At 45.4% G+C, this 26,385-nt stretch overlaps 1 protein-coding gene across 4 annotated transcripts; it reads right to left on the bottom strand.

Moving 5' to 3' along the window:
• Positions 1 to 81: 81 nt before the first annotated feature.
• Positions 82 to 24,090, bottom strand: PSAP (prosaposin). Of its 4 annotated transcripts, XM_065068015.1 has the most exons (16): positions 23,932 to 24,090; positions 13,713 to 13,846; positions 12,536 to 12,610; positions 11,699 to 11,824; positions 11,250 to 11,444; positions 10,073 to 10,216; positions 9,477 to 9,533; positions 7,212 to 7,274; positions 6,632 to 6,745; positions 5,745 to 5,840; positions 5,471 to 5,657; positions 5,155 to 5,306; positions 4,952 to 4,993; positions 3,523 to 3,603; positions 2,862 to 2,969; positions 82 to 2,262 (listed from the first exon to the last, which is right to left on the bottom strand). In XM_065068015.1, the coding sequence occupies exons 1-16, from the start codon at positions 23,972 to 23,974 to the stop codon at positions 2,227 to 2,229; spliced, it is 1,653 nt and encodes a 550-aa protein (XP_064924087.1). In that variant the 5' UTR covers positions 23,975 to 24,090; the 3' UTR covers positions 82 to 2,226. The 4 variants fall into 4 exon arrangements, with proteins under 4 accessions (XP_064924087.1, XP_064924088.1, XP_064924089.1 ...); XM_065068016.1 differs by lacking the exon at positions 4,952 to 4,993; XM_065068017.1 differs by lacking the exon at positions 7,212 to 7,274.
• Positions 24,091 to 26,385: the final 2,295 nt, after the last annotated feature.

Raw genomic sequence — 26,385 nt, 5'->3', positions numbered from 1 at the left:
TGGGATGTGCCTTCTCCTGTGGCGAAGGGGAAGCTGGCAAGACCATCCGGCAATCAGCACACAAGGAAATGAAACACAGACTTATTGGTTTACAGAAGTTTTTTATTGTTCATTAAGGAAGCTTTTGTGCAAAAATCAAGACAATGTTGTTTAGAAAGCAACTGCAGGTGTCCCCCAGCATAACTCGAGCGGTCCACAGGAAGGGAGAACACTAGAGGCTCCCAGCGCTAACACAGGATTTCCCCCTGCTCACCTCACCAGCATAAATCCTTCACTACTAAAAATCTCAAGAAATTAAAACCTTGCTAACCTTCCCCCCCAAAAAATTCACATTAAGAGAAAGCCATCCAGTTTAAAAGATCAAATTCCCTCCTGCATGCTGTGCTGTAACAACCTGTATCTCCAGGGCAGCGAGCGGAAGAACAGCCCGTTTCCTACCTACCTACCCCAAGTGGGATACACTGGAGCCACTGCACGAGCCCATCAGGACAGGAATCTGCAGCTATTTTTACATCTTTAAAGGGAAATTAATTTTCTTTTTTAAAGCCAGGAGTGCTTCAGTATTCTGTACAACTGCAAACAGGAAGAACAAACCAGTATCGTTATCTGTCAACACTGCCCAGACACTCGGTATGCACACGCTGTAACAAAAGAAAAGCTGCAGTCGAGTGGTTTTCCATCCAACCGCTTCACGATTGCTTTGCCGGCTGCTCAGGCGCTGTTAGCGGAGCTCCCGCCTCGCTCGAGACGCCACAGGAACAGCAGCAGTTGCCGGCACCTTCCTGACCAGGACTGGAATTTTCAAAGCTCCACACACGCCTCTGGCCCAGCTCCTCCTCCCCAGAGGTCTCCTCTGAGCTCTTTCCGTGCCTGTTTTGGGGGTTAATTTGCTCAGAACTACGCACTGAAGGCTGGCAGGGGATGCAAGGCCCATCTGCAGCACGGTTCCCGTACACCGTGAGGGCCTGACTTGTTTCCAGAGCAGCCGTGGGAGCTGGGGCCATGTCAGCGGGATGCCGTGGGGTACGCCAGCGGAGCCGCCCAGCGCCCGCTCCTGCCCTCCGCATCTCCCCGGCCACCCAGACTCATCTCCCAGTGGGAACCCTGGGGAGAAAAGCTTATACTCCAAACTGCTCAGAAGCACACACAGTGTCGGTGAGAACGGGTGGCAGGAATGGAAACTGCTTGCGAGCCTCACAGCACTGCTGGAGTTTTAGATGACTGAAATATGCTACGAGAGGAAAAAACCACACCACACAGACCAAGGAACAAGTGGGCAGCTGACAATAAGTGCCATTTTCCCCTGTGTTCTGCACTCTGTGTTGAACTCAGCCCCTGCTGACTCTCCGCTGGGCCGGCCTGGCACTCGGCTAGCCGCACATTAGAAGCTGCAAGACTAAGCAGAATTGAGCAACTAGGATAAGGAGGAAAACAAAGGGGAGGGAGCCATTCCTCAAGCACATCAACATGCTTCAAAAACCTGAAAGCCCACTGTACAGGGTTTGATAGTACAACACCCATGCTTAGAGGGAGTAGTCCAAGGAAATATAAAGGACATGATCGACGGTTGAGGGTTTCCTTAGCTATGATAACGCCACGAGCCGGAAATGTGGTCACCCAAATGCAAAGAGTGTGGTCACTCAAAGGAGAACGCATCTTTTTAGATAGCAGTAGCTGCTCTGAAAGTCGCCGGGCACAGAGTCCCTCTGCATCTGTAGAGCTTTTAAAATTCCAGCCTGGATTCAACATTATCCCTTAGAGCTCCCCAACATTTACACACAAAATTAACATTCCAGACAGATGTTAAAAATGCAAAGCACGTAATCCTCCCAGTGCTGACTACAGAAAGACTTTGGAAACTTTAGTCGTTATCTTGTTCTTTTTTTAAAATAGTAAGATTATCATCTTGCCTCAATTCACCTTTTCCACCATTCTTCCCAGCACCTAAAAACCACTCCAGCTTACCAATTAAAAAATCTACAACACACTGACTATTTTGAGGAGCATAATGAGTTAAACTGTACAATCAGAAGTATCTTTGTTATGTCAACAAGAAAGATCTGATCCTTCAACAGCAGCACTGCTACAGAAGAGTTACAATAAAGGAACGTGAAGGTCAAATTGTTAATGAGGCAGAGAGGAGGGACATTGAGATACAGCTCTCCGCCAACCTCGGCCCGCACTTTTAAGAGCCCTGGCAAACTTTCAGAACTGGAAACTCCTCTTCTAGTTCCACACGTGACGTTTGCAGTGATCAACAGCCTAAAACAAAATAAACAGTCCATGTTATAAGGGAAAAAAGCTTGTTGGCAAACAAGTGTACATCTACATACACAGTTCAACACCTTATTCTAAGCCAAGATCTTGGGAGCAAATCTGCTTTCCTTAAAATAAGTCATGCCAGAGAGGACTAGAATAAATAACATCCTCGTCCCCATGCAGAAGCTTCAGGAAAGAATGCTGATGACCCTTCGCCACTGAGGCCTGGCAAAGAAAGCACCATCCGCAGTAATACTGAAACGCAATTCTTGGAGTCTGATGGGAGGTCGTGACAGTGTGTGTTGGCTGCGGGAACACAGACTAAATATAAAGCTCACATTGTACCTTACTATAGACTCTGCAATGTAAGCAGGAGTGGGGGGGGATAGGAAGGGAGGGGAAAGGAAACAGTCAGCTTTAAGAAAGTTAAGGGCTACGGAAGACCCTCTAATCAAACTCCACCACCTCTACCTACTACCCTTTCATCTTCCTGAAACTAGAATTCATCCACTTGGAAGTGCGGTATAGAAGCCAGAATAGTAGTTTATAAGGAGCTATCAAAGTCCAACAGGAAACTCAAAGCAGAATCCTGCATTACATACGTTGCACTGAGCAGCAGTCTCCATGTTCTTACACCAGTAACCTGGACCCCAGACACAAGCATCATCACCCAGGAGAGGCTGTTTAGCTGATCCACAGACTCCAAGTTTCTGTGAGAAGAACAGCAGCAGAGTCAGTCAAATCTTTCTATTTGCACCAAGAGGTGTTAACGCCAACCTCACGTCTGAGATTCCACCTGATGAGTGTGGAAGCAACACTGAGGTAGCTGCAGGAGCTCCCACTTGGTGCTCACTGACAAATGCCGTCACACTTGCAGCTGAGCAAGCTGCAATCTGACACAATGAGGAATTAAGTTCTGACAACTGCTTCTTCACATTCAGTTTTGGGAAACAGAGCTTCTAGAATTGGACTTTCTCAGGAAAGATCATCTAACTTCCTCTCATCATGTTCAGGGTGCGCTACACCTTGGTACTGAACGTCAACGGCGGGTAACCACTGGCAGCTCTGTACTTCTGTCCTTCCTCACGGGATGCTGGCAGCCAGACAGCTGCCCATTCAGCACACTCGAGGCCTTGCACAAGCGCCTTTGCTCCGAGCATTCAGCGCGCTGATTTTCATTCCAGCAGAGATTCCGCGTGCTGGGCAGTGAAAGGCACACGGAAGAGCAGGCAGGACTGTATCAGAACTAAACGCAATACTCACGGTGCAAACAAAAGTGGGATCCATCATCTCCGCCAAGAGTTGCACAACCACAGGTTCGTACTGTTCCACAAACTGAACGCACTGTAACAAAACAGGTTGAGAGATTCTCCTGTTAAAGCTTTAGAAAGAAGGAAACAGTCTGAAGCAGGCAGGTTTGTACACTAAACACCCCCATAATACACTCCAAACTAACAAACTGGATCTACAGATCAAAAAGGACTCAGCATTGCACTACACACACAACCACATCATTTTTCACTAGCTCGTACCTGTCTGCAACAGTTTATGACAAGGAATGGCGTCCAAAGGAAAAAATACAAGCAGGACAGACTTTGGGAGAAGGACCACGCAGGACAAGCTTTGATTTCCAAAGCTTAGTCTCTAAGTGTGGAGATCAGTGCTGTCTCAAGAGGAAAGCACACTCAAGCTGGAGACAAACATCCTGAACAGGACGGCAGCAACGCAATAATGACTCTTAAACACACTTTTAGCCCAAATAGTTACTGTTTGCTTCAGAGCAGGCAGCAGCAGGAACACTTCCCAGCCCTCTAGTGGAGACACCGCCTCCAAAGCACTGAAAGACACTGCTTTTCTCAGAGACTAATGGCAACGATTAATAAGCAAACCACAGCTATTAAATAGCCCCAGAGCAGTTAGCAGGAATAGCTGTTTCACAGCTCTTTAAGCCACTGTGTGCCTAGTAAACTTAAAGGCAGTTGCCACTTGCTGACACTCAGCATCTACCTAACGAGATTTCCAGGTAAATCTCAACAGTAATGGCTTAACAGGTTTTGCTTTTTGCTGTCTCACTGGAATCATGCCAGCCCACTTCCAATTAATTTGTTAATCCCCTGAAGAGGATCAGTGTTGAGCAAAAAAACCACCAAAACCTTCAGCTATTCCCACTCAGTGTTCTCAGAGGATTTGCAGGCAAACCTGTACTGACTGCAAATTAGCACAACAATCCAGCCTGTCAATTCAGGCTCTTAAAAGTCTCCCTCTAGTCAAAAGACTAAACCCCCAAGGATGGGGAGTGCAGAATCCTAATCCTTCTGCACCCCAAGCTCCTTGCAGCCTCCAGCAGCAGAAGACTGACTACTCTTTAAAAAAACCAACACTGAGATATTGCTGTAGTTTTTCCAAATACTCTAAGGTGTTTCATCCTTCTGTTCATCTTTACCTGCCTGGTTCTGACTGGAAGGCAGGCTGCCACATGGCAAGGCCTGTGTGGTCAATCTGACTGCTTCGGATCAAGCCTGCTCCCTCTTTTTTGCTCTACTGCATGAGAAGCTGCCATGCTTTGGGGGTAACTGGTCAAGGGAAAACGTAGGGAGGATCAGGTTGCTGAACACGAGCCAGTCCCCGCTGCGCCTGTGGACAGTTTGTCTCCAGCCAGAGATCAAACACCAAGACCTCTGTGTACGAGTACCTGGACATTTATGGCAGAAGTAGAGACACTTGGGAGACGGACCTAAAATTAGCATGTAGACAGAATATCAGCTGAAACACTCAGAAAATGAGGTAAGCATAACCATCACCACAGGACCTATGCAAACCCAACACACCAACAAGGACAGCTCCCAACCACCAAGACCGTTGCTTTCTCGCCTGCCTCTTGCACAAGCGCTTTACCTGATCACTGACGGACTCTGGCAGGAAGTGACAGACTTTTTCCAGCAAAGCCTCAATTTCAGCTGTCGTGGCATTCTTCTCTAGTTCTTTGTCTGCATAAGCTACCACCATCTTGCAGATATCACAGAAACCATCTGCAGATTTCACTAAAACTGAGAAGGAAAAAATTAAACATCAGGTCAATGCTTGGGCAGTTCCCCCAAATAGAAGAAAAGAGGAGGCATCAGCAAAGTACTAAAGCACGTGTCCTCAAAAGAGATGTCTTCGTAGGTGAACTAGCTCACTTTTGTAACACCACGGCCTTGTCGTTACCCACCTGGCTGCTGGGAGGGCTTGCTGGCTGCGCAGCATTTCAGCATAACGCACACAGCCTCGGGGTTCGTTGCCTCCAAGAGCATGTCAATCAAAGCCTGGCCATAGACATCGATGAAGTCCTTACACTGGTCTTTGACACTTGCTGGGAACAGGTAGCAGACCATCTCCATTTCATGCACAATCTCCTCCTGAAGCACAATGTAGGAACAGAAATCTGTATTTATAACCACTTTAACCAAAGCCTAGAAGAGGTACCATTGCCACCACTTACATACCTCTGTCTTGTTGCTCTCCAAGAGGCCAGTCACTTCTTTCACCATCGTCTCACATATTTCACACACGGAAAGAGTTTTCTCTTGAACTACGGCTTTCTGAGTACACAGAAAAACCCCACAAGACAATACATCAGCACTTGACAGGGACAACTCGTGAGAGATCAGTCTCACCGCAGGCACATTCGGGTGCAGCACATTCATTCGTTTAGCTACCTGGCCAATTTTTGCTGAATTCAAAAGGTCACGCAGAACCCAAAACCAACAAAGGTCTATTCAGAAAGGCTTTTTGAATAATCAGTTATTTTGTATGACTAATTAAGACTAAAATTCCCAGGTTGTATACGGAGAAGAGTTGAATCCAGGAGACACGGAGAAGAGTTGAATCCAGGAGACACGGAGAAACAAGCAGCCCCACAGTGACTGGACTCAAAGGGAATATGAAGCTTTTTTTAATACATGCTAATTGAGGACAAAATTATTAATTTGCTAGAATTGAGAGCACCCTCCTGTTCGCAAAAGAAACCCAGAAACTAAGGGACTTGAGGGAAACCATTTAGAGCCTGTTAATCAGAAGTTAACTGCCCTCAAAAGAGATTTTCCTTTTCAAACAAATCTCAGCCATGTCCTACTCAAAGGTGCTGCTCCAAATCAGAGCTCCAGCACTGGAACTGTCACCCTATAGCTTCAGTTTACCACAAGCTCTGCTATTCTAACCATCAGTCAGCTCTCCCATTTCACAGTCCAACATTAGAGAGGCCGGGAATTTATATGCAGGGAGACTCAGATTATTCTATGCATAAAAGCTCATATTTTTCTTTTTTCAGCTAGTTCATTACATTAAAGCAAGAAGGAAGGCAAAGCTGGTGAGTACGAAAAGTCCATCTTACCTCCACAGTTTCCATTTTCACTTCATGAACCACTTGGGCTGGCACCAGAGTCTGAAGTGGAACAGATTTCACAGAAGGACAGAACCCAACCATGGCACAAATGTCCTTTGGTTGCTGGAAAGACATGTGTAAGTAATATTTAAAAGACTAGAAGACTCCCTTTCTATGGAGCCTGTGCGAGGGCACGGAGAACAAAGTTTTAAAAGGTTCACACACAACTAGAAGTTCCATGACTATTTCTACTTCAAGTATTGCCAAAGCATTTGATATGGTTATAGGCAGGACAACTACCAGGTGAGATTTAGCAGTTCCTTTAAAAGAGGAAGAAGTTAGGCCACAGCCATTTAAAAACCCCATTTACCGTGAGCTAATACTCTATGCAAGTCCTTCAAAGGAGTTGACTTAAGAGCTACCAACACCAAACCAGGCCACCAGCATCACATTAGATCTGCATCCGCAAAGCTGCTCCCCTGAAAGCTGTAAGTAATCGCAGAAGAGGCTAATTATCCTGACTCCAGAGGTCACCAAAAGCTGGAAGAAATGCCTAGGAGAAAGGACTCCTTTGTCATCCACAAACTACCTTTGTCAAAGCATCCAGTAATATCACATTTTGCAAACCGATTCCTGCATTATTGAACACAGCCTATAAGAAACAAAAGTTACAGTGTTAAAAACTAAGCCTACCCCTTTTTACAAGTACCTGCAGTAACTGTATCTCAAGTGTTCTTTTCATGGCAAGAGGGAAAAGAGCAAACGGAAACAAAACCTTTAAAAAGGCTTTCTGTCTCAAAGGTTTTAGAAACATACATTATTAAATGCAAAAATAACTGCCGGACATGAGGCAAACTGCTCTAAGGAGGCCACACGGTACCCACACAAAGTGAGAAAGGCTGTCCAGAGTAACGGGCAAAACCTGAATTTTCCCACCTAAAGTCTACTTAAGCTAAAAATGTTACCTCTGGTCCTATGGGTAATCAGATAATCACAGCCCACCCTGTCACCAGGGCACCAAGCTTCTTACAGCAGAGGCTTATGCAAGTTAATACATCATGCCACAACCTCATGCACAGGCAAAAGCAGAATCTCGACGACTCGGCGCCGCTTCAGACTATAAGGCAGTACCTTTAAGTCAAGCCCTTTGGTTCATGCATTGTAAGCAGCATCTCCACATATTAATGTCACAGCAACACCCACATACACACCACATGTTCTCTCACAGAGAGATGACAGACACAAGGTCTCCCAGGACTCGTTACATTAAATAGCTGTAGGAAGCAGAAGCCTAAAGGGCTCCTGCATCTTCTTTTTAGTTCCTGTACTCCAAACACCTACACCACTGTCACAGATTTGAAGGTTAACCAAGAAAAGACGTGGGGACAGCTTCACTCAAGCCCTTTTGAGCCCAGACTCAAAACCAGAGGCTGACAGGAGCCACCGGCGTGCTTTTTCTACATCTACTTGTATGGAAGCGAGCACATTTTCTGCTTCACTGCCCAAAGCATAATTAAGCTGAAATCTTAAGTAGCACAAACTCTTATCTGGAGCTGGAAGTAGGACTGATCCACTGGAGAAAATCTATAGTCTGTGTTTTAACCACATAAATATCCCTTGTATCTGTCAACACTGAGTACAATCACACCGTGTACGCAGCTAACAGAGCAAGAAGTGAACTACAAGCCCTTTAAGAGCAAGAAGTGAACTACAAGCAGGCTATCACCACAGGCAAGTTGCTCACCTACCTGATCCTTCTGTTGACAAGGGAGATTGGAGACAGAGGAAGAAAGGAGAAATTAAAGATAACAGTTAAGAGGAAAAAAAAATGTCAAGCACTCTTTCCATGAAGACGATGGAATATGACACGGTCCCCACCCCAAAGATCCTTAGCATTGCTACAGCAAGTCACATTTAATTGCACAGTGCTAACCAGCATTATTCATCTGAAGTTATTAAAGCATGCTAGGCAAGACTACCCCTGAAGAGTCTGGACAACACTCAGCCGGATGCAAGGTGTGGCTATATTCCAATTTCAGGTATTATGGCATTGTGATGCTTAAAATGAGAAACTAACTGTTGTCAGAACAAACATTTGCTCCCCCTCCAAAAGGCTTAAGCAGCAGCATGAGCTTCTAAGTAGCTTTTAGCAACTGGAAATAAAGAGGCCACTGTGGTGCCAAATCCAGGTTTGAGCCAGTCACATACTTCATTCAGTAATTCACTGATAAACTTTTATGTTAGTTGTGGCATTCTCTAAGGAAAGGTTTACCCATTTTTTTAAAGGCTTTGAGATCTCTGACTAAAGAGGGGCTATGGAGATGGTCCTAAGGAAAATATGTTGTCTTGCTGCAGAAGACCAGAGCTGGTACAATACCACCTTCTATGGCTTATTTAAAGAGCTCAGATAGCAATTCCAGAAGAAAAACATTTAATATTGCTGCAAACAGACATTATCGCTAAGGCTTGAACCAATTTTACAATACTGTGACAAAGACCAACGCTAATATGCTTAACACAGTATTTGGTGGGGGGGAAGAAGTGGTATGAGGACAGGACTGAGATAAAAGAGGACAAAGGAATACACGTAATGCATCTTTGGTATTCAAAGGGTTAGAGTGCCTCCTGCACCACTGAAGTGGTTGTCAAAGAAAAGGACAGTGCTAAAGAAAGCATTTTGAGACTGAAGTCACTACCCAATTAAATGCCAAGTTCAAAACACTAACACCAAGACTTACAGAGCAAAGGTTCTCCTCAGACTTTTACTGGAGTAATGTTTTCTGTTTCCAGCTAAGTTAGCTACATAAAGCAGAAAAATTAGCTGAGAACAAATATTATACTCTACTGAACTTACCATGTGCATCATCATTTGGATGGCGAGGTCAGAATACTGAGAGATATAGTTCTTGCACTGCAGAAAGTGGGGAAAGAAAGTCTTGTGAATATCAAACCACCTCAGCTCTAGAGTTAATCTAGAATTTTCTAATACATCGCACAGTATTAATTTACCTGCTCTACTTAATAACCATTCTATTGTCTTTCAGAGCTTGTCCCAAATACAAGATGGCATTTCAGGTTACACAATCATCGCACACCCAGCAGCTTATCAGACGAGTCCTCTTCTCTCCCGCTCAGGGCAGAAGCGCCCCCTCACTGATAGGGACACATTAATCTGCCAGATCTTTTGTATAAAAAAGGCCTATAAGGACCAGCAACACTTCTGAGTCCTTTTCCTCCTCCCCACTCCCATAGACACCACCTCGCACAACTTTCTTGACAATTAAGTTTTATTTCAGTGTTGTTATTGTTGTACTGAGTAACATATCCTATACCTAACACGCTCTCCTGTGTTTTACTAAACAGAGAATACATTGAGAGAATTAGGGCACGGAACCAACTATTTCATGTTTGCATACAGGAACAGATTTTTAAACAAAAAAGACAGCTTACCATATCAGACACTTCAGGTCCCAAGCGGTCACACTCCTCCTTGGCATGAGCAACCAAAGACTTCACAAAAGTTGAGTTTGTCCTCACGGCTTCCTGAACATCAGTAACCAGCTGAATGCAGTCTTGGCACACATCCCCACTTTCCTGGACAAAGAGGGAAAGGAAACTTAAGCTGATGTATCTTCGCACAGCACATTTTAGAAGCTTCCGTTATTACCAAGTTTTAAAAGCTATTTTAAACTATATACAAACCTTAACAAATACTCTATGGCAGGGGTGTCAAACTCATTTTCAACCAGGGGCCACAGCAGCCTCGTGGTTCCCTTCAAAGTGTAATTTTAGGACTACATAAATGTAACTACTCCCCGCTCTATAGAATACATGAAAGCCTGAGCGAATACGAATAGACAAGCTACTGCTGGTATGTGCACCAGCCACTAGATGGAGATTAGGTACCTCCCTTGGCTGCCAAACCCGAGATAACTGTTCAAGATAACCAATCTCCCAAATCTCTTGGTTTTGTTACAGACCACAGTGGGAAGGATTCTAAATCTGGCAGAGATCTTACCTGCTTCACCCACAGCAGCTTGTTCTGCACCCACCCCACTGTTTAACTCCCATATCTAGGCTTACTATCGCTCAGCTTTCACTCACAAGTTGTCTCATCTACTCCCTTTTGTCAACTATTCGTCGTTTTCCGATCCAGTCTGTCACCTCTGGATGCAGAGACGAATGCTGACCCTGAAAGGCAGATCTAGCAGATTACTTGGAATGCGGGAGAATTCTTCTTTCTTTGAATGCTGGTGCCAAACTTGCTCTCAGAAGAAACTGTTTCCGGTAGGACCTGCTGGACTACTACAGTCCTGCATGGGAACAGCCCAGCACAAGACTTTCTAGACTGTGGTTGTTAATCTAAGATGATGTATGGTCCACCGGGGCTGCAGCTATCATCTTACTCAGCTTTAAAGCCACAGGTTAAGGAAAAAGGTGGTTGTCCGTAAGCAGCCACACAAAATTCAGTAGGAGACGGTCACCCAGGTGAAGCACATCAGCTTCATTTGTGCCCAGTACAACAATCCCTTACCAAGAATCAAGTTATTATGCAAAGGAACGCTGAAGCTCCACTGTAAAAAAACATGCACTTGTCTTGCACACTGGAGTAGCACTGCACCCCTACCTTAGACTTCTGCTTGGGTTTGTCCTGAGGGTAAAGGAGAAGAGGCACATTAGCCATGAACGGGGATGCCAACTCGGAGAAATCGAGCTCGGGTATCTTATTGGACTGGAGTTGTTTCTGAAGTTTCATCGCTGCAAGGTGCTTCTGGAGGGACTGGCACAGCGAGAGGGCACTGCATACAACTTCAGGTTTATCCTATGGGAGATAAGATACATACACAAAGCTCTAGACTGACGGCGCTTCTATACAAAGTTCAGAGTAGAGAGTCACTCAGCTGAAACATGCTAGGAAGGGAAAACGTTTCACAGCAAGGAAGGAGTCTTCAAATTCACACCATTAATTGTAACACCAGTGATCCATAGAGGATTGAATTTTTATGTAGAAGAGAAATCCTAGCATCAGCAGGAGCACAACTTTCAATTCCAACAGCTGCAGATTTATTTACTTACTAGCTCCTCTTTAATCATATCCATGATAGCTGGCAGGTAGGAATCCACAATTTCTTTGCACTCGGAGACCAGGCCTTGGTCAGGAAGAAACTCGCAAGTCTTTTCCAAGTAAGAGCGGATCTCATCCTATAAAAGATGAGGTGAGCTATAGACTATCAAATATAAATAAATAAATGTATCTCAAATGCTCTCTTCACTCCCAAAACACACAACACAAAGCCTAAAGAAAGCTGCTTGGACTCCAGTAAGTCCAGGCAGTTGGTAAATAAACTAGAATGAGGCTCTACACTATAGGTCCATTTTCCCCAGTCCTGGACTTTCAATAAGACCCTGCCAGAGGGAAAATATAAAATACTGCTTGCAAGGCCTGCACAACACAGTCTTGCCAGGACAAGACATCTACATTTAAGAAGTGAAATTACGGACTAGTGGGACAGCAATTTGTTCATACAAAGTACTCCCAGGTTCACAGAAGAAGAAGGGGAAGAAGGGCCTGCAACCAAAATAAAGTCCACTTGGTGTCATCGTCAACTTGTAGAGACGGCAGTATCTCATCTCTTAAGATGAATGGCCCACTGACACAAGAACAATTTTATTAAGCATCTAGGGTCAATCAGGGACGTGTCAGAGCATGAAAGGCTCCAGAATTTGCTAATCTCTAAGCCAGAAGAGGCTGTTTAAAAGTCTTTTCCCATGTACTCTGGCCCATTTCAACATTTGCTGCTTAGGTTGGGAAAAATCACACAGGCTGCTCTTCCACCTCCTCACCTTGCGCTCTTGTTAAGATAGTGAAATCAAATAGTGCCTTGGGAGCAGGAGAAGGGGAGCTCTACTTACCTCAGTGCCATTATCCTTCAAAACCTTGCCAACCACTGTCACAAGTTCCTTGCACAAGTCACAGGGAATACTGTTCTGGAGAGAGAAGTAGAGAATTACTCTGAGACAGAATTAAGTACCTGTAAATGCCACGGGAGAGCAGCAATGCAAAGAATGAACATCACACTTTAAATTGAAGTTAAGGAAGAAACACTGACTGAAGCCAGGGTGGGAAGAAGGGTTTTTAAATTAAGAGTGAGGCTATACAAAGCCTGTGCAGCTCCAGTTTCTTCAGCAAATCAACAGGGTATGAAGAAGCAGGCACATAACCACTTGCTCATTTCACCTTGTCCCACCTCCCTTCAAGTATGAAGTCTACTGCCTCAAGAAGCCATCTCTTGAAGGTCTTTTACTTGACTCTTCAAAGAGTTTACACTTACTAGAAACCTACAAACTTTTCAGACAGCTTCACTCATTCTCATTGTGCTCTGCCATTCCTCCTTTCCCCTCTTCCACAAACTGAAACACATATCAGCACAGATATAGCCCAGGCCTGTAAGTAGAATGCCTTTTTCCCTTAGAAAATTGTGAAACAATACCACAAACTACAGCTGCATCTAGTATAGTACATCTCCAGCAGGGGGGTTGGACTAGATGATCTTTTGAGGTCCCTTCCAGTCCCTAACATTCAGTGATTCTGTGAAAGCAGCACTCACATTTAGCACAAATGCAACTTGAAAAGCCACACTGAACGTAACATTTGTATCATTATTTACTGCTATTTATTATAGCTTTCATAATTCAGCATATGCTGCAACTTTTGTGGAATATTAACTTATGAGAAAGACTTAAAGAAGCATACAGCTTTTTTTTTAATGAAGCCTATCAGTTTGGCATTGCTCAAGTTAAGAATAAGAAAGGGTTCTGTGAATTAGGAGTCATTTTAATAAAGCAGAGTGAGTCTGAAATGCACTAGCTCCATTCCACACATTGCTTGGTGATTGTGCAACAGGTCACAGGAGAAGTCAGCAGACAAGTTGTGCAAGGCAGAGAAGAGGAAAGCAACCTTTACCTAGCACCCAAATTAAGGCACAGTCAGATGTGGCATTTAGCTCTGATCAGAGACGATTTCATCAGCGTATGGAAAGCAGCAAATCTCAGCTCCGTGTGGGAAGAAGCCTCGGTGGCTGATACTTACTACAGTAGGCTTGTTCCAGATGTTCTGCTGGCAGTGTTTGAGAGCTCCACACTGCGCTGCCGTCCGCACGCTCTGGCACCACACCTCCGGACCCTTCACACACTCCTTCTGCCACACCACAGGGCTCGCCGCAGCTGCCAAAGAAAGAATCCTCCTTTCAGACCTGCACCTTTGAATGATTTCGACTCCAAAGCAAGTGGGTTAATGCTGCACAGTATAACCACAACCTTTCCACTAGGCCACTTAGATTTACTAACAGCTGAACTGCCCCACTTTGCTTAGCACACAAGAAAGACTTGAATTTGACTTCAAAAAAGTCAAATCAAAAGAGGGATTGAAAACAATGCGAGACATGTTCTGTCACATAGTATTGGAACCCATTAAATCCATTAAGACTTTGTTTCCTCTAGGTCAGTTCTTCAAGTGTGTACAGAAAAAAAGTCTAAGACCTTGCCTGGACATGACCTCCCACCCCACGCAGAATTGTCTTGCAGCCTACAAAGTTTTGAAGTAAAATACAGAATATCCTTTCTGGACGGCCTTCCTAAAGAAAGGTAAAACATCTGCACTATTAGTAAGTAACAGAACAAGTTCATCAACCGCACCTTCTAGCTGACTTTCCAAGCACGCTTTGGGTTTTCTTTGTGTTTGGTTTTATTTGGTTTTGCGTGTGTTGCATTTGTTTGGGGTCCTTTGTTTGCTTTGGTTTTGTGGGGTGTTTTTTTGTTGTTTTCAATTGTGCTGTCAGGACTGGACACCCAGCATCTCCCAGTTTTCTAAACCCAGCCTGTCGCGAGGCTCCATTTCTTCACCAATCTCCTACGTTGCACCAACCTCTGAAGAAACAACTCCTCTAATCCTAGAGCAGACAGGCTCCAAGGAAATCTGCCCTGGTCTAAATCTGCAAGGCACTGATGTCAACGTTCTAGAAAAAAAGAGCCATTCAAACCTATTAGCTGTATAGCTGTTCTTTAGAAGACATTATTTCCACATCATTGCTGTTTACACATCACAAAATGCTGTAAAATTACATTGTCAGCCAAGAAGCAGGAATTAAGCAGCCTGATTCCTCCTAAGCTTCTAGTAGGGTTATGAGATGAACAATCACTTTTCCATTTCTCACTTCTCAGTTCTAAGCAATTAGAGGATCAACTTAACAGCTGAATTACCAGCGCACCTGCTAGGTACATGGCCACGACACATCAAACAGAGCCAGGCAAACACACTTTATAGGTGGCACTCTGCAGCCTTCTCAGCTGTTGATTTATAAAACGTGTTTACACTGGATTTCACAAAGGAACGACTCATTTATTTTAAGAAAAATGTGCTTTGCATGCTTAATTTTCTACACAAGAGCGTGAAGTTTGCCACCTTCTCTCCTAGCAAAACACTTATATCGCATATTATTCTCCAGCAAAACAGCACACTAGAACTGCTTATAAGACCCCACAAAGAAGACTTCAAACTTTCTAATAATGTATGATTAGCAAAATATTTACCTATGGCCTATTTTAGATCACAGCATTATTGATTTGGAAGTACTAAGAATAGGTAAGTTTCAGCCTGGCCAGCCAAGGAGCTGTCGGCTCGGGCAGGATGACAATAGCCGAGCATTCACTTGGTTGAGGGAAAGAGTTGTTCTTCCTTTTCAGATACTGCACAGTGGTGGGAAGGCTCTGCAAGGCAGAGTCGAAGTCTGGCTAAAGTCAAGCAAAACCTTGACTTTAAACAGCAGAATTAAAGCCTTCCAACTATTTACAAGTACAGCTTTTAACCTATGCCTTTAGTTCCGTAAATCAAGAGAAAATTATTCCTTCCTCCCCTGTTCAAAACATACTGTAAAACTAGAAAACTAAATGATAAAACTACAACAACAGCAGTTTCTCAAAGTCTTGATCTAAGAGGTCATTTAAAAGCCAAACTGAGGAATTCATGCTGTAACTTGCACTGGCTTGGTCTAGCTCTTAATGAACTTTCAGGATTTGTTTGGCTTTAAAATCCTGTCGCTGCACAACCTCTCAGATCCACACCCAGCTTCAGCAGAAGGTTTAAGAGCTACTCTTGTTCCTTCTGTCCCGTAGCCTTTAATGACCTGCTCACTAAGGACAAAATAAAGACTATGCTTCAGATTTATGCTTATTGATCAGCTTTTTTGGCAGTACGTCTCTAACAAATTCCCTGCTGCATGGCTTCTGTATCAGACAGATGCTCACAGAGTCAGCCACTAACGCTCTGACCCGCCAGGACACAGCGAGGGTATCAGGGGGTTTTCTCAGGTTACAACAGGGAGGTAGAAGACAACCAAAGAGCAAGGCAGTAGTGTGAGACCTTCTGAGGTGAGCAGAGTGCATGTCACAGATAGTTCTATTCAGAGAGAGAAAAAACTAAAAATAAAAGTATTAAAATTAGGTTGATGTTTGACAGTATGTTAACCACTTGAAGCCTCTGATCGCGCTGCCTCCCTGCATCACATCTCACCAGTCTGGAAGGAGAAAAGAGTAATTTCTCAGAAGAGGCGTACATAGTCTTGTTTTGCTCAGATCCTGCCCAAAGCACTGCCACTGGTCACACAGAAAATAAGGACATTAACGTTATCTGCAAACCTCCGCAGGAGACCTAAGCCACAAAATCTCAGAAGGGCTTGAGACCAGGAGGGACAGCAAAGAACGAGGAGCATCCAACAGTTCATTTGCCAATGCACACTGAAACCTAGTTTTAGAATGCAAACAAGCACCCCAAACACCTTCCCATTTAAAGTCCTTACTCCTGCACAACATCAGAGCAAGATGAAATGCCAATATATCTTCACAAGTTTCCTGTCAAAAAAAGCCAGTAGATTTCAGGAAACCAGAATGAGCTATAACATAAGGATGAACACTTAGCTACAGAAACCAGAATATGGAGGAACAGCAGTGTCCTTTCAGTTAAAGGACACTGGAGAAGCTCTTTCCTTCTGAGAAGACAACTCCACATTTGATGCTTGCAGTACAGATCTTTCTGGTCTAACAGTGATGAGGCAAATTAGTTTGTTAGAGCCATGCTTTGCTGGGCACATTTCAGAAAGCAGCCACAGAACAATGATGATGCATTAAGCATAGCTTTTCTTCCATCTTCCACAGTGACTTCAAATACAGTTAAGCTTGTATTAGTTTATCCTGCATTATGTTGAAATATTTTTATTACATAACTCAATGCCTAATGTGAAAGGAAGCACCTTCAATGCAACAGTTACCACCCTGGGAAAAAGAGAGACAAAACTAAAGAACTGCGTTAATTCAGATCTTGTAGATTCAGAAAAGAATAGCCTGAAATGCTTTACTGTTCCCATTACTTTTTCCCTTCAGCTTGTTGTCCTGTTTAATTATGAAACAGCATTTCTCCTCCTACATTAACTTATGTTACAACAAAAGCAAATACACCAGTGAAGTGTGTTAAGACCTTGTGCTGTTTCACAACAAAATGACCGGTTTTGAGCCTTAACAGTTATCCTGCCTATTCCCTCAAAATAGCCTCTGCTGCAAGAAGACTGACACTTTAATGTGGTGTTTCACACCCCCATCACAGCAGCAAGCCAAGAGAAAACAAAGCACTGCCAGTTACCTCCCACAACTCCTAATGCTCGCTGGATAAACTCAATGGGATTACCTTCTTATTTATATCTGGCATCCCTTTATTTTATATATTCTTCATTTAAGGGTCATCCATTTTTAAATAGATTTCTTCTTTCTCTGTAGATTAGCTCTCAACAGTCGCAGGTCATGCCCACCCAAACCTACCCCCCTTTGCTATTTTTAGAGCACCAAACAAGTTTATCTGTGACAGCCAGGGTGTTTTTCAACCATTCTCTTCACTGGTTCCTCCCTCCTGAAATGCTTCAGAGACTTGTTTTTTTCAGTGTTAGAAGAAACAGCTTGCTTCGCCACACTTTCCCTAAATTAAGCTGCAAAGGAAAATGGGGGACGAAGGAGGAGGGGTAGAAATGCAATCCATGTATAAAGGGCATGTCTTTCGGCTGTGAAAGTCTTCAGCTCTTGGGCTTCCAGCCAAGCTGGCAGCTGACAGGCACCCTAGGATCCTTGCATGGACTTGCAGCTTCACCAAACAGAAAGAAGCAGCGAGATTCATACCCACTCTGACCTCTCTGATGCTCGTGTCCGACAGACAAGAGAAGGCACCTCCCAGAGCAAGTGTTGCCTCAGAAACACAGCCTGAAGCCCAGCAACATCGGCAAAATACTCCACAAGTTGAAGAGTAACAGCAGGAAAGGAAGGAGAAGCGTTTTCTTTGAGGTCCAGGTCGGCAAGCTAGTACTGCCAGCACACCAGTAGCACAGCCCTGACAAGTGACAGCGACTGCATACCGCATGGGGCTCTGCCAGGAATTCACACAAAACCCAGTTTAGAGGCTGTGAAGATAAAAGGAAATCTACCACTCACTCCCAGTGGTACTACCCTACTTACTGCGCATTACTTCCAGACACTTTTTCAAAGCAGCAAATGCCAACTATGTTCTCCTTCCTCGACATTAGGCATCTGGAAGGAAAAGCTAACATGCAGTCAGAAGTTAGCAATGTAGAGCTGACAGCACTCTCAGACAATATCACCTTTTCTACTTGGCAAGCACATGAAAGCGCAGTTCAGTTCTTCACTCCTCTTCAGGAAACAGGAACCTCAAAGGAAGCTTATACTGGCTGGATTCTGCAAGGACAGCTACTGAGAAATTGTTAGGTCCTTTTCCTGAGAATAACCTTCGCTTCCCTCAAGCACTTGTGTTATTTTTTTTTCCAGAGAGAGGTAGCCTGAATTTCTTCCCAAGATTCTCAGAAAAACATCCTAAACAATCTCCCTCCAAAGCTGTACTGAACCTGCTAATGAGACTTTCATGATCATGCTTAAAAGTTAACACCTTATGTAAGCTCCTATGAACTGGGATTCTATATGGGCCAGAGCAGATTCCCTAAAGAGCCAGAGCATAAACCAGAAAACTATTGCCCAGAACACAAAGAAATTCAGCTTGAAGACTCAAGCCTTCTCCAAACCAAACTGCTAGGAAAACCTTGGTGTGAGCAGCATTTTTACAGACAAATTAACTTGCAGTCAGCAAGAAAAGGAAAGAGCTGAGCTGCTGTTTACTTTAATGGGTTGAAGTCCATAAATGCGGAAGATAACTTGTGGTGCTATGAACCCTTATGCCTTCATGACAATCTAATTTGTTCCCAGCATATTCACATATTCATCAGGTGGGATGCTCTTTCCCAGGCTATCCCACTTGGCAACATTAAAAAAAAAGAAGGCCACTCATAATAACCCAAAAATGGCCCGTGGACCAAGAAAACATCAGTCTCTGCCATACTGTGTTCAGTTAGTTACTGACCTTTCCCCATTTCTTTTGAGAACTGCAAGAGCAAAGCGTGTTAAAGAAGTCAAGAGGGATCAACTTCTTTTCTTCAAATCGTACAAAATGTCAACAAATCAAGGAGTGACCTCAACCTGAAGTTATCTGAAGGGCTCAGTGCTCCACAGTCTCTCTGATGAGCTAGTGAGTTTAAGTAACATTTCAGAAGTTGTAACCACATCACAGGTAAGTAACTCATGCCAAAGGTCTACTATGCCTCTGGACTAATGAGGCAATAAAAGGACCACAGTATCTGGGAGATTACAGGCAATTTGCGGGAGAAATGGATGAAACCTGGCTAGCTGTTATCACTGTTCCACACGTCAGCTAAAAAATCAGTCTTCCAGTCCAATATCTATTGATCATATATCAAGCTTGAAACACTGGTAACAAGCACAATTCACTAGAAATGAGTTTTGAATTAATGACATGACAGGGTCTTCTTCAAAGAGGGGAACATATTCTCATTTTGGTACACTGCTTCTACTGTAAAGCAGCGTTTGTACCTCAGATGCTCCCTTCCTTCCCTCGCCAGAAGATAAGCATGGCAAGAGAAGCAGTTTGTGTATGTACAAGCAATCACAGCAAAGTTAGAGAATAGGATGAGCTGAGACACTTAAAATCTGCTCTTCTGTCCCAGTCACTATAAAGGTTGAAAGAGAATAATTTCCACATTGACCAGAAGTTGCTACCAGGTTGCCAAGCAAACCCCAACTTCTGTCTGAGATTTTTCTATGACAGAAACTCAAAGAGATATTTGGATGGATGTTCAAGGGCATTTGGCAGTCATCAGGAGTAAGCAGTCCCACGCAGAATGTCAAGATATTCCCAAGAAGCAATGAGAAGCATTTTTCCCTGCAGCAAATCCCTGCAGAAATATGTCTAAGCCTTTTACACAAACTTGTTGTCTGGCTCCATCCCCTCTGTTTTTGTTTTGGGAGGGAAAAAAAGACTCCAGGCAAGTCTCCACAGAAATTCTGCACTGAACATTCCCCTTTCACCAGGCAAATACATTCACACAACAGAAAAGTCTTAGCTGTGCAGAGAGCCAAGTCTGGAAGAGAAGACAAAATGCCTGGCCACAGATTACACTGCAGCCCCAGCAAAGAACAGGTGAAGTCCAGAGCTACCTAAAAACTTCAGCAAACAGAAGGGCGGTTCGAGACACTGCAAGGAAGAAACAGAAGAGTCTTGGGAGCAATGACCTTTTTTATCATGCTGCTGCCAGAGAAGTGCTTTAATGCAGAATGAATGTCAGACTTGAAAGACAATGCAACAGGAAGGTCCCTTAGAGAAAGGGAATACATCAGACCCCCGTAGTTGAGCAGAGAAACTATGTCAGAGGGATGAAAAAGGGTCATTTTAAAGAGCAGCTTCGGGAAGGACAGCAGTTGGCTATGCGGAAGCCTGGAAAAGGCAGAGCGTTGTGCACAAGGTGACAGAATAACCCACTCAGGAAAACAGTGATGAAGCAGTTGATAGCAGGAAAGGAGGAAGTGCTAACACCTCATCTGCACACTAATAGCTTGTATCCCAATGTGAACTAGTCAAAGGATTTTTAACTGTTGTGTTTGAAAAAAAAAACAAACAAACAACAAATGAGCTTTGAAATCTCATCCTGAGGTTCAGTTATTCAGAATCTCCGAGAAAATCTCTCTGTAGGCAGAGTTCAACAGAAGTAGAGGCCAAAGTTTAAAAACTAGTCAGGGTAAACAATATAAACGTGAAACTCTTCACTCCAAGAGAAAGAAAAATACTGGTATCTGAAATTAAACATTGCTCTGTGACCAAATACACAGACAAACATTGCCTCAAAATATACACACACACACTTCAAAGACCTTTCAACATGCAACAGGAACCCTGATCTCTTAACAGCAGCATGTAAATCGCATAAAAAAGCTGCTACCTAAAGAGAAAAACAAACAGAGAAACTGACTGGGAGTAAATCCTTAAAGAAAAACACCAAAAAGCAACCCCTTTCTCGTCACATAGTTCTAAGGTGTTGCTCCAAACCGGCTCTGAAGAATGAGATCCACATGAGGCGCTGAAACAAAAACTCACTGGCAGCCAGCAGTAACTGGTCTTGCTTCCAGCCACAGATACAAAGGAAAACTCTTCCTGCACATTATAGCAGAAAACCCTCCCTGAAACAGCCCAGCCCAGCCTCCCAGGGAGCCCAGCTGACATCACTGTCACCTGACAGAGGCACATTCTGTTTTGCTGACAAGCTCCATCATCTGTTTTCAGCAATTCCAAAACCGCTCCTTTACAGTACGCTCAATACCACAAACCGAGCTTTGAAAATACCCGTATGAGACTTCAGCAGGTGCCATCGCCCTCTCCAGCAAGAGTGACCACGACCAGGCAGAACAGCTTGCGCAGCTCTTCCAGACACAATCAAGAACAACTCCTGCTATTTATACCTCGTCTGCAGCAGGAGGAGATTGTGCAAGGGCAGGTTTACACAAGCCACATGACTGGTGCACTATCGCAGCACCGCTTCGTTATGTCATTACGTGACGGTCCTAAGGTGCCTTGTACCTGTTATTCCTCTAAGAAAAAAAGGACATATTTTTTAGATAAAAGACACCCTCCACTATTTGCCTAGTTTAATCTACAACAGCAGGCTGTACCAGCCTTGCTTTTTTGTTACAAACCACATTCCTGACCAGAACACGCCTGCAAACTACAGAACACAGTCAGAGCTCAGTCATATGCTTCTTCCACATCCTCCAGAAAATTCAAGTCAGACTAACTCAGCCTTCAATTTTCCTGCTACTAAATATTCTGACCAGGGTTTGCTAGAGGAATTATATATAGTTTGAAATCTTGGAAGGAAGATTAAGTCTACTGTTTTTGAGGGGGCGAAATAATCGTATTCTCTAATTTTTTACTTTCTCACTTGCAGTTTAACTTTTATTTTACCAGGAGGAGGAAAAAAAAAAAAAAAATACTTTCAGCTCAAAAGAAACCTCCTTTTGTTTTAACCATGCCTGCCCCCTTTCCTTGGTCTCGAAGACAAGCGATAATCGAAGTCCATATCAGTAATCTGGAGATCCTGAGTCCTGCACACCCTGCTTTAATTCCTTCGTGTCTCCCTTAAAGGCAAGATGCACAGAAGCACTCTAAGTAGGTCAACAAAAAAGCCCCGCGGCCTACCCGCCACGCTGTAAGCCAGCCAAGTAACTCCATTAGGATACGTCAAGGGTGGCTAGATTTTGATGCAGCTAATTAGTTAGCTTAGGAGACAAAAATGGTATCTCATGTGGTGACAGCAAAACCTTCAGCAAAATCTGCACAACACTGTCACAGGTGAGTCAATTAGTACTCATAACAGGACTTTGATGAAAAAAGTCAGGTGTTTGTGTTAAAACAGTGGCTTCCAAAAGAAAAACAGGCCTAACAAGTCTTGTATTACGCTCAGTTGCATACGCATGCCTTTAACAGGCAGTCCGAGCTGATGCCCATTGCTGAGCTGGCTTCTCGTTACAATTTCCCTAAATGCAATAATGGGAGGCCTCATGGCTACTTCAAGGCAAATCCTTTTCATTTCTAAAGCATAAAAAAAACTACCACGATTTTAGTGATACAGAAATAGCCCAAATAGAAACGATAACTGATGGCAGCTAATTCAACGCAGAGCAGACACAAAAGTCACACTGCTAAAGCAGATAAATAAGCAGAGAGACAGCTGACACTCATCTTCTTGTTTCCAGCCTGAGAAGTCTGAGATTCTCCATTAAATTATCTACATATGAGTATATTAAAAAAACCTGCAGTGTGCAATCATGTGGCATCTCCTAGGCACAGTTTACTGTAGTCTGACAGCTGGTTACTCCTACGGTTTTTAAACAGCTAGTCGGGGTGCTGGGGTTTTTTTTTAGTTGACTTGTGAAACACTGCAGGTTAAACTCAAAGAAATAAGCTCCAGGTTTAAACTTGTCCTGTTTAAAGGAAAATTTAAAAAAAATATCACTTGCAACGCTGCACTAGACCTTCAGTTCGGGGGTTTCTGGCCATTCCACATGACAAACTGAAGGTGTATTACCCCTCCAGTCAGTCTGTGAGTCATCTCCGTAGCTCTGTTAAGCCTCTGCAAAGTGCAAAATACAAGCATTGCATTTTCTAGCCTCGAATGCTAGCACTAAAGGTGGAATATCAGCTATTCCCCCACCACATCCACCCCGGCAACAACAGGCAAGAGGGCAGCGAGGGGTAAAATTACTGGAAATTTCTGTGTGGTGCAAGAGATCCTCATGAAATGACGCTGCTAAAAAGCACGCAACACAGGAGGCTACCTGCCTCTTGCCATCTCAAAGAGGATTAACACCCAGCTATCCCCGGAGGGCCAAAGATAACTAGGGCTGCTGGCAGGAAAACAGGCTCTACCGACCGCCCTCACTGGGCTCCGCGAGGGGACGGAGCTGCCCCGATCCGGCCCCGAACTGCCCCCATGACCCAAACTCGCCTTCCCACCCGCAGCGGGAAACGCTGGTTCCTCACAGGGGCTTCTCCCCGCGTTCACCCGAACGCTATTCGTGGGTGACCCCCCCGCCCCGCCCCAAAACCTGAATAACAGACCCTCCTCAAACCTAAATACAGACCCCCCCCCTAAAACCTAAATACAGCTTTCCTGTCACAGCCACCTCCACGGGCCCACAGGGCCGCTCCCCCCCGCCATCGGCAGCTCCTGACGGGGGAAGAGCAACAGCTTCAGGCCTGGCCACCGCCATTCTCCTCACAGCGCCCTCCCGCCCGGACAGCGACGCGACGCCGGGGCTGAGCGCGCGGAGGATGAGGAGGCGGAGGCCGGGCCGCTTACCGGCCGCCAGCAGCCCGAGGAGGATGAGGAGCCTCTCCGCCATCGTTCCCCGCTCCCGTCTGCAATGCGGCGGCACCGCCGACCCCCCGCCCCTATATAGAGCCTGCGGCGGCGCCACTGCGCATGCGCGCCCACCGCCCCTCCTGTGCGCAAGCGCGAAGGGCGGAGGGGGTTGCCCACCTCCCCTCCGCGCGTGCTCGGTCAGTTGGGCTGGAAATGGCTGCGGGCGGGCCCCCCAACCCGGGGACAAACGGGGGATCTGTGGTTCCCTGGTTCCCCTGCGGGAGCAGCACGGGCGGGAGGGCACCCATCGCCTCCCCCCAGCCCCACGCTGGTGGCACCTCATGGAGGTGCACAGGAGCAAGGAGGAGATCTTCCACAGCAGATCTTCCCACTCGCAGGCTGTTCCCTGCGGTTGGGAGGGTGCTGGTTGTTCTCTGTTGTGGTTTGCAGGCTCCTGCGCCGTCTTGTCACCAGGTATCTGTGTGGTCCGAGGGAAAAGTAATTAAATGTGCGATTAAGACAGATAGCCTGAATTGACTTGGTGTTTCCCAGCCTTACACCTGCCACATCCCTTGCACTGATGCAGCCACCTTGGAACAATAAACTAACACAGGAAAAAATAAAAGGCATTTTGCCACTGAGCACACAGGGTATTAACATGTTAAGTCCCTACCTAGTTTTTCATTTTACAAGCACCAGACTTGATAACATTAAGCATTCACATGCTGTTTAAAGGTCAGGAGGAAGCGGATCTGCTCTGTTTCACTTCACCTATACCCAACAGCGTAACGCGCATTTCTCCTCTTCTTACAAAGATGTTTTTCAAATGGAAGCCAAGCTAAGAAGCCACTGTTATCTCACTCTTCTCTGCAAGACGGAGCGGGAGAGCTCGATGCTTCCACGGGCCCTTTGCCCCCTCCATCAGCACAGACCCTGCAGAGCCCCTCCTATCCCACCGAAAAACAGAGCTCTTGGGTAATGCCCAAACCAGAGCCAGACACACCTGGATGGGATCAAGCGGGCAGAAAACCACCCAAAACAGCAATCCTACCCAGACTAAACAAGCAACCTTTACCCTGGTGCTAAAGCCGCCTTACCTAGGCAGGGCTCAGCCTGTCTTATCTCGCAAGCTCACACAGTGTTGATGAGGCACCTTGACTTTCTAACCGCAGTCAGCTAATGGCTTAGGAACACTGAAAAAACCCCACGACACAGCTTTGTGAAGAACATTTTAGAGGGGGGTTAAGTGACACTGTCTGGAACAGGAAAGCCGTTTCAGCAAGCAAGGTGTTTTTCTTCTGTGCACTGAAGGATGGGGGTAACGAAGAACTAATCTTCATTTTGGGTGGCACGGCAGCCAGTGCCAGCCCAGGATTACCTGGAGATTCACCAGTGCCACTTAATTTGGGGATTTCCCCCCGCAACCCTCTCCTCAAGTGTATATCATCTAATATCCATCCAGTAGCTTCGTGACAAATTGTGCCCATGACAATAGCGTCACTGATTTAGCCATACTGCCTGGCAGCTTCCTCACTTAAAAACTGAGTTAAATAAAACGGCATTGAGAGCCCAAGCACTGGCCACCTGCCATTGGCGACAAGGATGTTTGCAAAAACAGCCTTTCCCTTTGTTTGGGAAAAGCCCAAAGGGCAGCTCAGCTGGTTGAGACCAGGTCCGGCTCACAGATGCGAGGACCGACCACGTGAAGAAGAGAACTGGCTCGGAGGGTGTGCGCTTTGCCCACCGCCTTCCGCTTCCACCGAGCTTCTGCTCAGACGTGGGGTTTTTCCCGGAGACAAACCTCCCAGATCAGGTGTCAGAAGAGGCTTCTCAAGAAGGACCACGGCTTGCCACATGCGGCTGAGTCACTTTGCTGTGGCTGTGAGGGACACCTTCCCAGCCTAAATTTGATTTTTAGCCCCGTTTTCTGGAAGGCTCATGCTTTGCATGGAGAAAGTGAGTAGGAAGAGCCCATCCTCCCACGGGCTGGAAAGCTGTGGTCAAGCCAAGGGACTGTCCCACAGCAAAACACAGCACACTGGTGTCCAGGAACGCTGGCTCCCCCCTCAGCCAGCCGGACTGGGCTAGCGCCGGAGCCCGGATGGCTCCAGAAAGCCCGATGCTCAGTTTTGTCGTGCCTACGGCACATAAATTCCTCCTGTCATCGCCTCGCCCTCCTCGAGCCTGGCTCTCTGCTCTGTGTGCGCAGCGCACGTGAGGCATCCCAGTTTGGCAATCTCAGGCGGGCGGCCAGAGGCCCCTGCGGCTCTGGTTTTGCAACCCGCTGCAGCCAGCTCTGCGGGACAAGCGCTCCCGTTGAGAAAAAATAGCAAGAACAGAGGCATTTTCTGCAGCTTTCGGACCATTTTGCCCTTTCCACTCAGACTGCAGCAGGCCATGGGAGAGGAAGCAAAGCCAGCCACAAATTACAGCCCTGGGCACGTTGGAAGT

The sequence above is a fragment of the Columba livia genome, chromosome 6 (genome assembly GCF_036013475.1).
Source record: "Columba livia isolate bColLiv1 breed racing homer chromosome 6, bColLiv1.pat.W.v2, whole genome shotgun sequence".
Lineage (NCBI taxonomy): Eukaryota > Metazoa > Chordata > Aves > Columbiformes > Columbidae > Columba > Columba livia.
The sequence above is the reverse complement of the archived record's forward strand: the minus strand, read 5'-3'. Positions and strand labels throughout refer to the sequence as shown.